The 16,943-nt window shown below is 35.1% G+C and overlaps 1 protein-coding gene across 3 annotated transcripts in view; it reads right to left on the bottom strand.

The window, feature by feature from the left end:
* The window catches only part of PIK3R4 (phosphoinositide-3-kinase regulatory subunit 4), a 79,630-nt gene that overhangs the window by 57,507 nt on the left and 5,180 nt on the right, over nt 1-16,943 (bottom strand). For 2 of the 3 annotated variants that reach the window (XM_059390911.1, XM_059390910.1), the window contains exons 3-6: nt 11,973-12,106; nt 9,592-10,174; nt 5,838-5,972; nt 3,938-4,159 (exon numbers count right to left, since the gene is read on the bottom strand). In XM_059390911.1, coding sequence (XP_059246894.1) covers nt 3,938-4,159; nt 5,838-5,972; nt 9,592-10,174; nt 11,973-12,106 — 1,074 coding nt within the window. The remainder of the gene's footprint in view (nt 1-3,937; nt 4,160-5,837; nt 5,973-9,591; nt 10,175-11,972; nt 12,107-16,943) is intronic. The other variant, XM_059390912.1, reaches the window with a different exon arrangement.

The raw sequence follows: 16,943 nt of genomic DNA on the forward strand, positions 1-16,943 counted from the left end.
TACCTTGATCTCAAAACCAGACAAAGACCCCATCAAAAAGGAGAATTACATACCAGTATCCCTGATGAACATGGATGCAAAAATTCTCACCAAAATACTAGCCAATAGGATCCAACAGTATATTAAAAGGATTATTCACTATAACCAACTGGGATTTTTTCCTGGCCTGCAAGGGTGGTTCAAATTTCCAAATCAATGTGATACATCACATTTTTTGAAATTTAAATTCAAGTTAATTAACATGTAGTGTATTATTAGTTTCAGGGATGATGAAAACCTATTTAAAAGTTAAAACTATCATTGCCCTTGATCCAAAAGGAGAGAAATAAAAGTAATATTTGGAGCTCTCACTTGAAAGCTTTACAAGGATTTACATTTCTAGACTATTCAACATAGACCAATTCATGAGACCAAGAGTTCCTGTGTGGCCTTCTCCTTTTAGGTGACCATTCATCTTAAATCTCTTATTCCCTTACTATCTGATCTTTCTCTGATGGACACCAAGCATGAAAAGTTTATGGGTCATTGATCTAACCACAGGTTTGAAAGAAGGACACTCAGTCTCAGATCCTGCCAGGCTGCCATGTTACTGAGTATCCACAGGCAACACTGATTCCATGTTTCACTTAACTCTTCATTAAATTAAGGTCATAAACTTCTTAGTCCACTTTGCTGTCTCAGTATATGAAATCACTATTGCAAAGCCAAAAAATAGTAATTTTAATTAAAAATGTCTACTTTGGGCGCCTGGGTGGCTCAGTGGGTTAAGCCGCTGCCTTCGGCTCAGGTCATGATCTCAGGGTCCTGGGATCGAGTCCCGCATCGGGCTCTCTGCTCAACAGGGAGCCTGCTTCCTTCTCTCTCTCTCTCTGCCTGCCTCTCAGTGTACTTGTAATTTCTCTCTGTCAAATAAATAAATAAAATCTTTAAAAAAAAAATGTCTACTTTTCTGGGCAGATTTTAACACAATCATAAGAGAGTGTTTTACTTTTCAGCTTTCACATTTTTGACATTTTCATTGATTTTTATTCTAGTATTCATTGTTAAAAACTGCACTGGGTAGATTCAATCAATATATGCTACATTAATAAAAAAAGGTTAGGAATCATATGATACCCTCAAGATACACAGAAAAAGCATTTGACAAAGTACAGCATACTTTCTTGCTTAAAACTCTTCACAATGTAGGGACAGAGGGTACACACCTCAATATCATAAAAGCCATCAAAACAAAACAAAACAAAACCCCTCAGTGAGTATCATTCTCAATGGGGAAAAACTGAGAGCTGTTCCCCTAAGGTCAGGAACATGACAGGGATGTCCACTATTACCATTGCTGTTCAACATAGTACTAGAAATCCCAGCCTCAGCAATCAGACAACAAAAAGAAATTAAAGGCATCCAAATCAGCAAAGAAGTCAAACTCTCACTCTCTGCAGATGATATGGTACTTTACGTGGAAAATCCAGAAAGACTCCACCCCAAAACTGCTAGAAACTCATACAGGAATTCAGTAAACTGGCAAGATATAAAATCAATACACAGAAATCAGTTGCATTTCTATATACCAGTAAGACAGAAGAAAGAGAAATTAAGGAGTTGAACCATTTATAATTGTAACCCCAATCATAAGATACAGGAATATATCAAATCAAAGAGGCGAAGAATCTATACTTGGAAAACTAGAGAATACTCATGAACGAAATTGAGGAAGAAAAAAAGAAATGGAAAAACTTTCCATGCTCATGGACTGGAAGAATCAATATTGTGAAAATGTCTATGCTACCTAGAGCAATCTATACATTCAATGCAATCCCTATGAAAATGCCATCAACTTTTTTCCCAGAAATGGAACAAATAATCCTAAAATTTGTACGGAACCAGGAAAGACCCAAAATAGCCAGAGGAATGAAAGTTGTAATCATCAAGACAGTATGGCACTGGCACAAAAACAGGCACACAGATTGAAGGAACACTGTTTCTTTGGAAACTCAGAAATGGGCTCTCAATTCTATGGTCAACTAATCTCAGAGAATTCAGAAATGGGCTCTCAACTCTATGGTCAACTAATATTTGACAAAGCAGGAAAGAATATCCAATGGAAAAAACACAGTCTCTTCAACAAATGGTGTTGGGAAAACTGAACAGTCATATGCAAAAGAATGAAACTGGATCATTTCCTTAAACCAACACAAAAATAAACTCAAAATGGATGGAAGACCTCAATGTGAGATAGGAATCCATCAAAATACTTGAGAACACAGGCAGCAACCTTTCCACCTTAGCCACAGCAACTTCTTCCTGGACACATCACCAAAACCAAGGGAAGCAAGAGCAAAAAAACTATTGGGACTTCATCAAGATCAAAAGCTTTTGCACAGCAAAGGAAACAGTCAACAAAACCAAAAGACAGCAAACAGAATGGGAGAAGATATTTGCAAATGACAGATAAAGGGCTAGTATCCAAAATCTATAAAGAACTTATTAAACTCAACATCCAAGGAACAAATAATCCAATCAAGAAATGGGCAGAAGACACAAACAGACATTTCTGCAAAGAATACATCCAAATGGGCAAGAGACGCATGAAAATTGTTCAACATCACTTGGCATAGGGGAAATACAAATCAAAACCACAATGAGATACTATCTCAGACTAGTCAGAAAGGCTAAAATTAACAAGTCAGAGAACAACAGGTGTTGGTGAGGCTGCGGAGAAAGGGGAAACCTCCTGCACTCTTGGTGGCAATGCAAGCTGGTGCAGCCACTCTGGAAAATGGTACGGCATTTCCTCAAAAAGTTAAAAAAAGAGCCACCCTGTGACCCAGCTATTGCACTACTGGCTATTTACCCCAAAGATAAAAATATAGCAGCAGTGTCCACAATAGCCAAACTATGGAAAGAGCCCAGATGCCCATGGACAGATGAATGGATAAAGATGTGGTATAGAGGTTCCTTAAAAAATTAAAAAGAGATATACTATATGATCCAGTAATTCCACTGGGTATTTACCTAAAAGAAATAAAAACTCTAATTTGAAAAAATACATGTACCCCTATGTTTACTGCAGCATTATTTATAATAACCAAGACATGGAAACAACCCAAGTATCTATCAATAGATAAATGGATAAAGATGTGTATATCTATACAATGAAACATTACTCAGTCTCAAAAAAGAATGAAGTCTTGCCATTTGCAACAACACAGATGGATCTAGAGGGTATTATGCTAAGTGAAATAAGTCAGAAAAAGACAAATACAATATGATTTCACCTATATGTGAAATCTGGAAAAACCACACAAATGAACAAACAAAATAAAAACTGTAACATTTTTTAAAAAGTGGGAAAAAACCTACTTAATTTTTCAGTTTACACAAAGCATAGCCTGCAAGCTTTAATTTTCTTCCTAACTAAACTGATTTTCAATCATACTAAGTTTAACTGTTATTTTCTGATTATAAAAGTTACTTTCTGATGAATGCTTACTATAAAAAATTTGACAAATATAAAAAACAGAGAAAATAATCACCTAAAATCCCAGCCCCAGAGATAATCACTACAAATCTTAGAATATTCCAGCTTCATTATAAATATATGATTTGTTATGTTACCTTAAAATATTTTGATCACTTTAATAGAATTTCATAGTACTTTCTCAGGTCATTCAATATTCTTTTAAAACATTGTTTTTAATGACCACATGATTATTTCTTCATATGAATGTGTATCACAATTTAATTAACCAATCCCTTGATAAAAGTTATTTTTATCATCCAAAAGCAGCATAAAAGACAGACAGAAACACTAGGAGCTTATTTCATTATTAATGAAATTGGTAGACTTATCATCCATTTTCAGACCTCATGGAAATACTGTTTGAGAGAATAATTCGATATCTTAAAGATATATTTTAAAACAAATAGAAAAACATACCAACTATACTATCAAAAAAAGCTCCACGCAGATGCCAATCATTTTTATCATTTAGGAAAGTGATCATGTGGGACAATAAAACATCATTGGCTTTCTGACGTCCAAAGAATACACATAGGCGTGTTATTCCATTTTCCATTAAGGTTTGTTTCACAATATTTTCAGGGTCACTTAGCAAAGTGACAACTTTCTGTTGGACCATTTCATGTAAGGCTTGCAGCTCTAAAAAAAAAAAGGGATAAAAAAAGGTAAAGATAGGATCAGTTTTTTCCCAAGTTATAGATCTAGTCTTCTTTCTTACTCCTTGCAGAAAGAGAATAAAGAAGCCACCATTAAAAAAAAAAAAAAAAAAAAATCTAAAAAAAATAAAAATTTTCACTTTTCTAGCTATGAATGAAAAAAAAAAAAAAAAAAAACAAAATAAAAAAAAAAAAAAAAAAAAAAGTCTATAATCACTAAATATTTCCACTGTTCGAGCTCTGAAGGTCAGACAGAAAACCAAAATATAAACTGAAGAACAACATCCTGATAAGCAGATGCCACAAGCATGGTTACCATCTCATTAATTAAACAGACCTATTTTTGAAGCTCAAAGAAAAAAACTATGGGAAAGCACCAAAACAATCAATAAAATCACCAATAAATTTTATTTTATTGCCACCAATAAAATCAACTTCATCAAGAACTTCAATATATTAGACTGGTTAAGGATATAAACTGATGGTATAATTTAATACTTTAAGAAAGCATTTCAAAGGTCAGTTTACTAAATTTTTAGAAAGCAGAAACTATACTACACATCCTGTCAAGGGTTTACATGATCTGGCCACCACCTTCTTCTCTGACTTTATCTCCTACCCACCCTCCCTTCTTCCTTTCCCTTCTAAAATGTAAGCTCAACCAAGGATCTTTTCTGTCTTATTCACCACTATATTTCTAGTGCAGAAATTATGTTTAACGATTATCTGTTGGCTAAATGTATGAGGGCAAAGGTCGCTCCTGGAGCAGCCACTGTCAAGAGAAAAGGTGGTCTGATAAGCAAAATACTACGTTCACATTAAGACAAACTTTAGGTTAACTCCCAAAAAGGTTTAACACCTAACTTTAACTTCATTATCTATCAATGTCCAGTTACATGGTTACAGAATGTAGGACAGTATTATCTTCTAAGTAATTCCATGAAAAAAGCGACGATTTCCCTTCTAATACATTCTTCTTTAAGTTCAAAATTATTCTACTGACTTCAACTCCAGAGAATATATGCTGCCTAAAATTGATATCATTCTTACAAGTAATAGAGCCATTACCATTTGTGTATAGCATAAAAATCTTGTGCTCCAAGAAATCTAAGCGTATTACTTCTAAATCTTTAACTCAATAAACATTAATTAAAAGCCTGCTAAGAGTTGTTTGTATGTAAAGAAACTTAAGACAGGAACTTTGACCTCAAAGAGCTTACATCACATCTATACATTTAAAGCAAAAGGTGTTTGTGGGATTTGATCCATAAATCATAGACAGTATGACAAACAGTTCATGACTAAGGATACTCAAAGTATATTCACATAAGGAAAAAAGGCTTAGATTCTTTGGCTATGACGTTGTCAATTTTTTTCCTTCCATCTTATAAGAATTATACAATTCAGCTAGCTTTACCGTTTATACAAATCAGTTGTGGCTGAAAAACAACTGAGCTTAGAATCTGTAACAACAAGCTGATAATTTTCTCGTTAGATAATAGTGTACAGAGCAGAGAGAACAATGAAACATCAGTGACCTTTCCCACCTATATATATATGGTATTCCTTCATCTTACACAAAAATTACAATAGTTTCTTTCAAGTCCACATGACTAATTCATTCCAAATAATAATAAACCTGGAAGAGAAAATCATACTACCTGAGTCGTAATTTCCATTGGGATGCGTAACTTCATCTATTTCTTCACTATTTGGGTCATTTTCCATATTGAGATTTTTTAACTGCACTAATTCCAGGAATCTCAAAGCTGTTTCAGCCAGCAGAGCTATGTTTTCTATAAAAAAGGGAAAAATTTATTATAATCTTAAATTCCTATAATAATTCTTCCTTCAGGTCTTTATACATAAAAATAATAATCATAAAACTAAGGAGGAAAAGTAGGACTTTTCAGTTTAGTTCTTAACCTAATCAGATTTTTGGTAACTAATCTCATAATCTACAACTAACAGTTTTTTTAAAGATTTTATTTATTTATTTGAGAAAAGAGACAGAGCAAGTGAGAGAGAAAGAGCACCAGCAGGGTAATGGATATGAGAGAAACAGACTCCCCACTGGGCACAAAGCCCAACAGGGGGCTTGATCCCAGGACGCCAGGATCATGACCTGAGCCAAAGGCAGACACTTAACAAACTGAGCCTCCCAAGGCACCCCTATAACTAACAGTTTTAATAATAAAACATAAACTTCTTTTAAAAATACAAAAATGTACAGCATAAACACTATAGTTAACTCTGCTATATCATACATATGAAAGTTAAGTGAGCAAATTCTAAGAGTTCTCATCACAAAGAAAAAACTTTTTTTTCTGTTTTTCGTCTTTTTATTGTACCTATATGAGAGGATGGAAGCCAACCAAACTTGTGGTAATCCTTTCAGAATATGTGAAGTCAAATTATTACACTTTATACCTTAAACTTATACAGTGATGTAGGTCAATTATATCTCAATAGAACTGTGAAAAAATACAAAAATAGCATAGAACAAGCATTCAAATCTACTAAGGGAAAAGCTTAACCCTTCTACAGAGACCTAGGAAGAGTATCTTAACAGGTGAGATACATACATTAGACTAAAAGAGAAACATTCAGATTAAAATAACGGGCTAAACTGTTATTTTCAGTATGACAGACTCACACAGTATCACACAGAATCACACAGACCCGCCTTAAATCTCAGCTCCAATCTCAGCCCCCAACACTTACTAGCTGGCTGCTTAACACAGGAGTATATTTCACATATACATAAGTCACATCTACCTCACAGAGCTATTACCAAACTGAATCAACCATTATTAGATTGCCTTCCTTGTGATACTCTGAAGTTCTTATGAACCAATGTGTAAGGTTGCTGCATTTCTACAGTTGCATTTTCTCCTAAGACTGTCTGATATTCCTTAGCACTGTGAAAATATCTACTTCTAATTTGTGCTGTCACATTTGCTATCAGATATGCTTACACTTTCTTCTCCCTTTTGTTTTCTTATTGACGCCTGTGTCTCTAGCCTTCTTTTCCTCCCATTTCTTGCTTCTTAATGCACTGAGCCACCCAAGCACCCCCATTTCTGTGCTTCTTAACATATGTCCATACCAGCCGAAGACTGCACTCTTTTCCTTAGCAATAAATAGCACTGAACATAAACCTTAATTAACTGCCTCATTTTATTAATTCCAAGACTCACTTTTTCCTTAAATTTTTAATACCACTATAATTGAGGTGCATGTCACAAGAGTTGAGATTGCTCAGTCTATCAAATGCAGTGATTACCTTTGTCTTATAGCCCCACTATTCCCTGCCCCGACCCTCAACAGGTTCAAAACTGTTCTGAAGAACAAAACTTTACCTCTAAGTACCCAAGACATGAATACCCTGTAATGCCTGTCATAATGCCTGCCCTAAAGATGGGAGAGTTTGGGCCATCCTCTGATAATAAGTCAAATTCTAGATGAATGCTCCCCACCCCACGTTAATGGATGTATCTTTATGAGGAAAAGTCTCTTACTTTCCGAGGCACTTCTAAAATCTGAGTAGATCTATGCCTATTTCCCCCATTTAAGTTCATAAACCACAATACACTTGAAAGTTTACACAAGATACAAATCTATACCACCTCTGAGTTTAAAAAGAACACTTAAAAGACATTTAAAAACTGATTTTAAACGTTTATAGTTACTGACATGTGTGGTTTAATTATACTTAACCATAAACGTTCAAATAGACTTCTGGCTCAACTCAAAAACAGGCAGGTTTATCCTGCACTAAGCCACAATGAAGGGACAATGCAAGGTACCAGCACGGACCCTGGTTACCACAGACTCTCACCATAAAGACCCAGAAGACCAAAGAAAAGCAGAGTGCTTCAGAGTCAAGGTAAAGACCAGCAGCTCCGAGAACTGAGAAAGAATGAGACCAGATACACTTAGGTCATATTGTCTAGCCTCTCCCATTTCCAATTTCCTTACCTGTAAAATAAAGGTAATATAGCATCTATTGCTCAAAGCTTTGCCAAGGATTAGTTGCAAAAAATATATAGATCTTAGAATCTCAGAATCCATGTATCTTAGAATCTGGAATCTATCTTAAAATTTATATATCTCTTGCAACTAATCCCTGCAACCCTGAGCAGATGCCCTGATGGGAGTTTTTTTTTCAATAAACAGTAGCTATTACTTTTATGCTATCACTATTAGTAATTGGTTGTCACTCTGTTAACACAGCACCTACACATCAGAGCCTTATCCATTTAACACAACTGAGAACAAATTAAGACCAACAGTAGGTCACAAAACTCTAAAGAAAGATACAGTTTGTTTTTAAAACCTATAAACTTTTATTTAAATTTTTCTAGTTTATGTTTGCCAAGTGACTTATAAATATACTTTGTTATAAATTGTAATCTCAAATGTACATGTCTTAGAGAAATCCTGAATTTTCTAGGCCTGACATGTGTACCCATACAGTTATGGAAACCAGAAGCCATAAATAATAGGCAATGGATAAATACAAATAAAAATGTATGTATAGGGAAGAAAAAAAAATGCAACAACCACCACTCAGTGAATGTACCTAGAGATAAGGCCAGAGTCCAGCAACCATTTTTGTATGTTCCATTAAAATAATGATAGACAATTGTAAATTTAACAAACCTATCAAATACCTTTCAAAAAAGTGGCAATACCACCACCACACTTTATGTACCATTTACAGAAACCAAAACAATCTCTGCTTTACATATTATATTAGAAATAAATTATGAATTATGTTAATGCTTCAGTGACATTTTCCATGCAGAAAGAAGTATATAGAATTAATTTGGGGAGCTAAAAAACATGAATCTGTTATCACTTAATTTTATGAGTAAGAATTACAAGTAAAACAGGTATATGTGTTATAACCTCAACACAAAGAAGCCACACACATTAAGCACTACAGTAACTAAAAGGACCTTAAAATCTGGTAATAGGCTAGGTTCTTTCAAAACCAAATTATCAAGCAAAATTCATCTTTTTGAACAGCAAAAGACTTGTAATCTAAAGATGATCTTCAAATTAGCATGTCTGTTCAGAGAAACTTTACAAAGACCTAAACACACTCAATCAGAGCATACTTGTAAACATTAGTCTCACTCCAAATTAAATGTAGTATACTCAGTAAAATCATAGGATTCTATATTACATATTTTTCACTTGATAATTCTGATCACTTCAAAAATCAGTACAACCAAAAGTTGAGTCCCAAGGATAGACAGATCACTTATGAAAATTATCAAAATGTACACAAATAGTTTAAGGACTATAATTCACTCTCAGAATTCCCCCCCAAAATCAGAGAAACAGATATTATAGTCACTAACTTCAAAAATATAAGCAGCTATTACTTGGACAATAAGTTCTTACCAGCATAGGCTAGTCTAACAATAGTAGCATCATCTTGGGCTAAGTGGGCTATGCCTGGCAGAATATATTCCGGATAGATATTGACATCATTGCGAGGAACCTCTTTGACAAGAGCAAGAACTTTGGTCAACGTCCTCAAGGCTTCAGCCCTCACTCTAGGAACAGAGTCATTGCTGAAATGTAAAAGATATGGAGTAATACGATCCAAAAGAATTTCTACACTTAATCTTGGGGCCAAATGGAGAATAAGTTCCAAAGCAGCAAGTTTGGAATCACAGTATTTAAGGGTCTGCAAACAGGACGTTATAACAGACACCAAGATAACCAGCCCATTTTCCTTAGGCTCTCCTTCTGCTTTTTCTGGCAGATCATGTCCACAGAGATTGTGAATAATGTTGCCCAAATCCTTCCGTATAACCAGAATGCGCTCATCTGCAGAAAGAAATGTTTCCTTGGCAAACTGGGCCATGTAGGGCTGAAGGAATGTGTAAAATATTTCAGGAAAGGCATTGCCACGCTGCTGCTTTAGGTAATCTTCTGCCCCTAAACGTTTATCTGGCTCACGGTGAATCATCTGAGTTACCTACACCAAGGGGAGAAAAGGAGTAAAAAATAGATTTGAGAACAGCAGGTTAAATCAGATGAAAGCTACAAGGGCAACTTAAACATGACATAAAGAATTTTTGAGGTAACTCCAACTCTTCTCAATCTTCACCTTTCAAGCTACTTTCAGAACCTGACTACAAGCAATATGGGACTCTACTACCATCCTAGAAAGCAACAGGAAATTATAGAGTAATTACAAATTACTATTGTAATATTATATAGTATTACAAATGGCCCAGACACATAAAGAGATATACCCTGTTCAGTATTCCCAATTATTAAGACAGGTGAGTAATACATTACTGCCCACCACTCAAGGATTCTTAAACATTTTTGAGTACTGTAATACCATTGAGAAGCTAAAGAAAACAATGGGATTTTCTCCAGAAAAAAATTGTATACACACAATTTTTACATATAAAATTACACACGATTCTGAAAAGAATCACAGTACCACTAAAATCCATATACATATCAGAGTTCTGATTTAGAGTCTTAATACCACAAGTCCAAGGGAATACATGGTTTAAGTGTAGTTCTAGTATCTAGTCAAAAAGGGGATCAGTGGTTTAAAGTTCTCAAGTAGTGTAAGAGATGTTAAATCCTACAAACCCTTGAACTTATTATATGTTTTATGACATCTTAGGGAACTAATTTTCTTTCAACAGAGCATAGTTTAATTTTTCTACATCTTCAGAGTCAATCAGTCATTATTTAAATACTTAAAATATCATAAAAATATATCTAGTTATTTGAGTTTTCTGTTTATATTCCAAATAGGCACCTACCATTGAACTTGCAAGGATTCATATGCACTATAAATACCAGAAGTGACTTAAATAGAATTCCTTTTACATTCAGATTAAGCCCTAAAGATTCATCAGATTCACTCCTTCCACAGTTAAGAAAATACAGGCCCAAACTCAAGAAGTCCCTTAGCCAATGTAACATGACAAATGAGTGCCATACCCAAAGACAGAACAGCCAGGTACACCAACTAGTGCACAGTTCACCGAACATGAGCTAAACTGGCTTCCTCTAAAACATCTTATTTTTTAATATTTAAATAAATTTAATGTTTATAAGAGAAATTAAAATGTATTCTATACTTCCCTACTTTATTATAGAATATTTTAATATACTACAACTTTCCATGACTGAGAGTCATCATCTTTAAAGCCATCAGTTACTGTATTGATGGACTTTAAATAAAGATCCCCTCAAACAGTAAGGTGGATTTTTGGCTTATGTGACCTCCCACAAAATTCCTCACTTCTCTTCTGCTATACTAATTAGTGATTCTATAGCCTTCCATCCAGAACAGCCTCAAGAAAGACATACCAAACGAGCTGTTTCTATATGAAATGGCCCTATACTATTGTATTATATTCAAGTTGGCGTTTCCTGTCTTTCATTTTAGATAAGTCTTCTTGATTTCTTACTAGCAAGCTCTATTCTAGACAGTATCTCTAATCTCCAAGCACCACTTTACTTCCTCCCAAACCTGTCCAAAGCAGAGCTGAAGACGTGTGTGTATGTATAATAGGCATGTTTTATATACATATAAAATTTAATCAAATGAGCTCTATGCCTGAAAAGAGGTAAAGTATTATACACTTCTCCCTAACAAAGTAAATTTAAAAAGACTGTTCATAATTGTCTATGGGGCTTTATTTCTTTGTTCCAGATGCATAAAATTCCAGAGAGTTGTCTAATGCAAAAGTGAAAACACAATTCTATTAAAACCTAATGGAGAATACTTCTAGCATAGTTACCAATTCTCTGATACTGCAATCTTCAATTTTATTTAGCACTTGTTCCGGGAAAAACTGTCCATTTCTATAAGCCAGAAGTTGAGAGAGATCAAACAGTGGTACACCTTCTGTAAAAAGCTCAGCTATAACACAACCTGCAAAATAACAGATATAATTCCATTTAAAATGCAATGTAAGATACCTTTAATACAGATGAAGTATTGAGAGAATTCACAAAACTCAAAATGAAAAGCCCAAAGTAAACTGAATTAAAAATTTTAATGCAACATACAACTATGATCATGCAAAACAAGGAAAATGTCTATTGCCTTATCAGTTTCTGTTGCCTTTTAGTTTCTGAAAGTGTAAAGTCAAAAGAATGCCACTGACTATCTCTCCATCTTAAAAAAAAAAATCAAATAAAATTACTTCCTAGTTCTCTAATTTAAAATGAATATGTTTGCATATAATATATACATACATATATTTAGAGATAGAATACAAGTTACAAGAAAGGTAGTTTAAGTATGGACTTACTTTAGAAATTAAGTCCATAAGGAACTGAAAAGTCATTATCTGACAACTCATTTATTCACTATCAAACTAAAAGTTATTAGGTGTCAACTATACACTAGACACTAGCAGTGCATATAAGAGATAAAATCCTTGCCCTCATCAAGCTTTCATTCTAGGAAGACAGACATAAAATAAACCAGTGAACAAATGTGTGAAGAATGCTATGAAGTATAGGTGTAAGAATAGAAAAAGGAAAGATAACCAAATCATTAGGCACTCACATAATCTTCAAACAGGGAATACAAAAAAAATCTATCTACACTCCAAAAAGGACAAAGCAGTTTCACTGCATCATTGTATGACCTGCATTTCACAAGTATTTTTTCTAAGACAGAGAGAAAGAGAAAGAGTGTACGTGTATGTGGGATGTAGGGTGGCAGAGGGAGAGAGAGAATCTTAAGCAGGGTCCAAACTCAATGTGGAGCCCCCTGTGGGGCTTGATATCATGACTCTGAGATCATTACCTGAGCTGAAATAAAGAATCAAACACTCAACCATCTAACCCACCCAGGCACACCTGCGTTTCACAGGTCTTACAGAGATCCTTAATAACCTTAGCTCATAGCCTCTGCGTCTGCTGGCCTCTCTACCTAGAATGCTACTCCCTCAAATGTCCACCTATACCTCCACCTCCTTAAGATCCTTCATCAAATGTAATTTAGGATATTAGCAGTTATGTAAACTATCCAGTTTAAAATTGCAAGCCCCACCACTATAACTACCCCATTCTTCTTGCCTATTCCTCTGCATATTCCCTTTTCCCTTTCCCTGCTATTTTTTCCCCATAGCACCAACCGCCAAATTAAATATACCATGTATTTTTTTCTTTACCATCTAGTATACCCACTAGAATGCAAACTTCATGAGGAAAGGATTTTCACCTAATTTTGCTCAATAATTTACAAGGACTAAAACAGTTCCTAACACATAATAAAGTTCTTAAATTAATCTCTACCAATCTGTGTCAAGTTTTAGAATAAAAGACTTAAAATAACTACTAGAAATATCATAAGCAAGAAGAAAATAGAAAACCAGACCAACATTACAAACCAACTGGATCTAACACAGACATCAAAAGAACACTCCACCCAACAACAGCAAAATACAAATTCTTCTCAGGTACATATGGAACAATTCTCAGGTTAGATCATATGCTAAGCCAAAGAACAAGCCTCAGTAAGTTTAAAAGGAATGAAATCATACATATCAAGTCCTTCAAGCCATAATGGAATAAGAAATCAGTAACAGAGAAAGCTTGAAAAATTCACAAATATGTAGAAATTAAACAACACACTCCTAAATAACCAATGTATCAAACGGAATTTGAAAATTACTTTGCGATTAATGAAAAAGTAAACACAACATATAAAACGTATGGGATGCAACTAGGACAGTGTTGAGAGGAAATGTGTAACTATAAACACCTGTATTTTAAAAGAGTGCAGGACAATAACCTAACCTTAACCTTAAGAAACAAGAAAAGTAAACTAAAACCAAAGCAAACAGAAGGAAAGGAATAATAAAGACTGGCATGGAAATCTGTGAAAGGGAGAATAAAACACAATAGAGAATATAGACAAACTCAAAAGTTGGTGCTTTGAAAAGCTCAACAAAATTGACAGGCTCCTACTAAGAAGACAGATGTCTCAAACTACTAAATTAAGGTATGAAAAAAGAGACACACTACCAACCTTACAGAAACGAAAAAGAACTGTATTTAGAACAACTGTATGCCCACAAATTAGATAACCTAAATGAAATGGACAGATTACTAGAAAGACACAGATTACCAAAGCTGACTTAAAAAGAACAGAAAATCTGAATAGACCTCATAAGTAAAGAAACAGAATTAAAAATAAACATTCCACAAAAGAAAAGCCTGACACTTAACAGAGGCTTCAGTCTATCAAATGTTAAAATACTTAATAATCCTTCACAAATTGTCCCAAAGAAATAGAAGAGGGAACACTTATCAACTCATTCAAAATTACCCTGATACCAAACCAGACAAAGATATCACAAGAAAAGAAAACTATAGATCAATTTACCTGATGAATATAGGCACAAAAATCCTCCAAAAAATACTGACAAACTGGGTGCAAAAATGAGTAAGTTACCAATAATAAATTAAAAGAAAAAAATGAGGGGAAAGAGAGAACACCTGCGTATGCCAGAATGCTGAGGGCCTTCTGGTGAATGTGGAGGAAGTACTAGAGTTGGAAAATCATCATTTGCAACCATCAGGCAAGAATCAGCAATGAATGCCAAATCAGGAAGGAAGTTGTGATGACTGACAGGGTATTTGCATGGTCTTAAAAGTTTCTTCCCACAGGCTCCTTATTAGTTGCAAGAGATTAAAAAAACAGAAGGTAACTAGAGAGGGGAGAATCAGGCAAGATTTTGACCAGGTGATCAAAATTAACATCACCAACAAACGCCGTATGTCTCTAGATAGAATACTGTGAAAATGCATCATCACATATACAGTACACTGAGAATGAATAACTTGAATTTAATCAAAAGGAGAAATCGGACAAACCCTGAATGAGGTACATTCTATGAAAAAACAAAAAGGTGGAGTGAGCTGCTTGAGCCCATGTGTGCGCTTGCACACACACACACACACACACAATGCAGGTGAAAGCCAGTGAAAACTGAATAAAGTCTGTTATCTAGTTAACAATAAGGCTCTACTGTCAATTCCAGATTTTGAGGTCAGACTGGTCATATAAGATATCACTAGCAGGGAAACTGAGAGAAGCATTCTTCACTATTTTTGCAACTTCTATCACTTAAAATAAAAAGTACAAAAATTATTTTTAAAATTTAAGGAGAGAAGTATTCTTCAAAAATGTCAATGTCATGATGACAAAAAAAGGCTATGAAGATGTTCCACATCAAAGGAAGCTAAGGGGAGAGGACAACTAAATGCTATACCAAACCCTAGACTGGGTCCTGTCCTGGAGCAGTTAAAATGTTATAAGGGACATTAATGGGTCAAAAACAGAATTAAAACTGTAAATTATTTTATCAATGTTAAAGTTGCTGCAGTTGATAACTGCAACATACAATTATGTAAGTTATGTAAGAGACTAGGATCTTAGGGAATATATACTCAAGTATTCAGAAGCAAAGGGCCACAGTATATGTAATTTAATCATTAAAAAATCATGAGGGTGGGCTGGAGTGCAAAAAGAATGTATAGGTGATACAGCAAGTGGAGCAAAATGCAAACCAAGTGAATCTGGGGATTCTCTTCTGCAAGTTTTTAAAATGTTTAAGTATGAAATAATTTCCATGTAAAAAGTCAGAAAAAAAATAGCAACATTTAACTATTTACAACTAAATGGGGTTTGTTATGGACTGAATTATCTCTCTTCTTTCCCTCAAATTCATATATTTAAGCCCTAACATCCAGTACCTGTAACCTGACTAAATACAGGTGATAGGCCTTTAAAAAGGTAACTTAAGTTAAATGAGGTCATACGTCCATTATTATACGTGACCTTTTAAGAAGGGACACCAAGGAAGAGACCACGTGAGGACACAGTGAGAAGGCAGCCATCTGCAACCCAAAAAGAGTGGCTTCAGGACAAATGACTCCTGCTGGCACCTTGATCCTGAACTTCAGCCTCCAGAATGGAGGGAAAATAAATTTTTCTTTAAGTTACCAAGTCTGGGATATTTTATCACGGCAGCGTTAGCAAACTAATAGAGATGAATATAGGACTTTTTTCTTGCAACTTTTAGAATATTGTTCTGGAAAAGGTGTTATTAGGTGGTATTTCCCTATGAACATATTGTTCAAAGTGTCTTCATCAACACTAAGTCCTTATAATTCAGGTATCAGCTCAAATATCACCTTCTCATAGAGGTCTTCTCTGACCATTTTATCTTATATTTTTTTTTTAAGATTTTTGTTTATTTATTTGACACAGAGAGAGATCACAAGTAGGCAGAGAGGCAGGCAGAGAGAGAGCGGGAAGCAGGCTCCCTGCTTAGCAGAGAGCCCAACGTGGGGCTCGATCCCAAGACTCTCGGATCATGACCTGAGCCAAAGACAGAGGCTTAACCCACTGAGCCACGCAGGTGCCCCTGACCATTTTATCTTAAGTAGTCTACCAACCTTTGTCCTAACCTTAAAAGTCGTAACTCCATCACAGCACTTATCACTCACGAAAATAAACTTCTTTCCTTGTTTATTCTCTTTCTACCCCACTAGAACATAAGCTCCTTAAGGGCAAAAACTTCATCAGTCTTTTTCAGAGCTGTACCCCCAACATATAACAACACAGTGTCTCGGGCGCCTGGGCGGCTCAGTGGGTTGAGCCGCTGCCTTCGGCTCAGGTCATGATCTCAGGGTCCTGGGATTGAGTCCCGCATCGGGCTCTCTGCTCAGCAGGGAGCCTGCTTCCC

The sequence above is a fragment of the Mustela nigripes genome, chromosome 2, assembly GCF_022355385.1.
Source record: "Mustela nigripes isolate SB6536 chromosome 2, MUSNIG.SB6536, whole genome shotgun sequence".
Lineage (NCBI taxonomy): Eukaryota > Metazoa > Chordata > Mammalia > Carnivora > Mustelidae > Mustela > Mustela nigripes.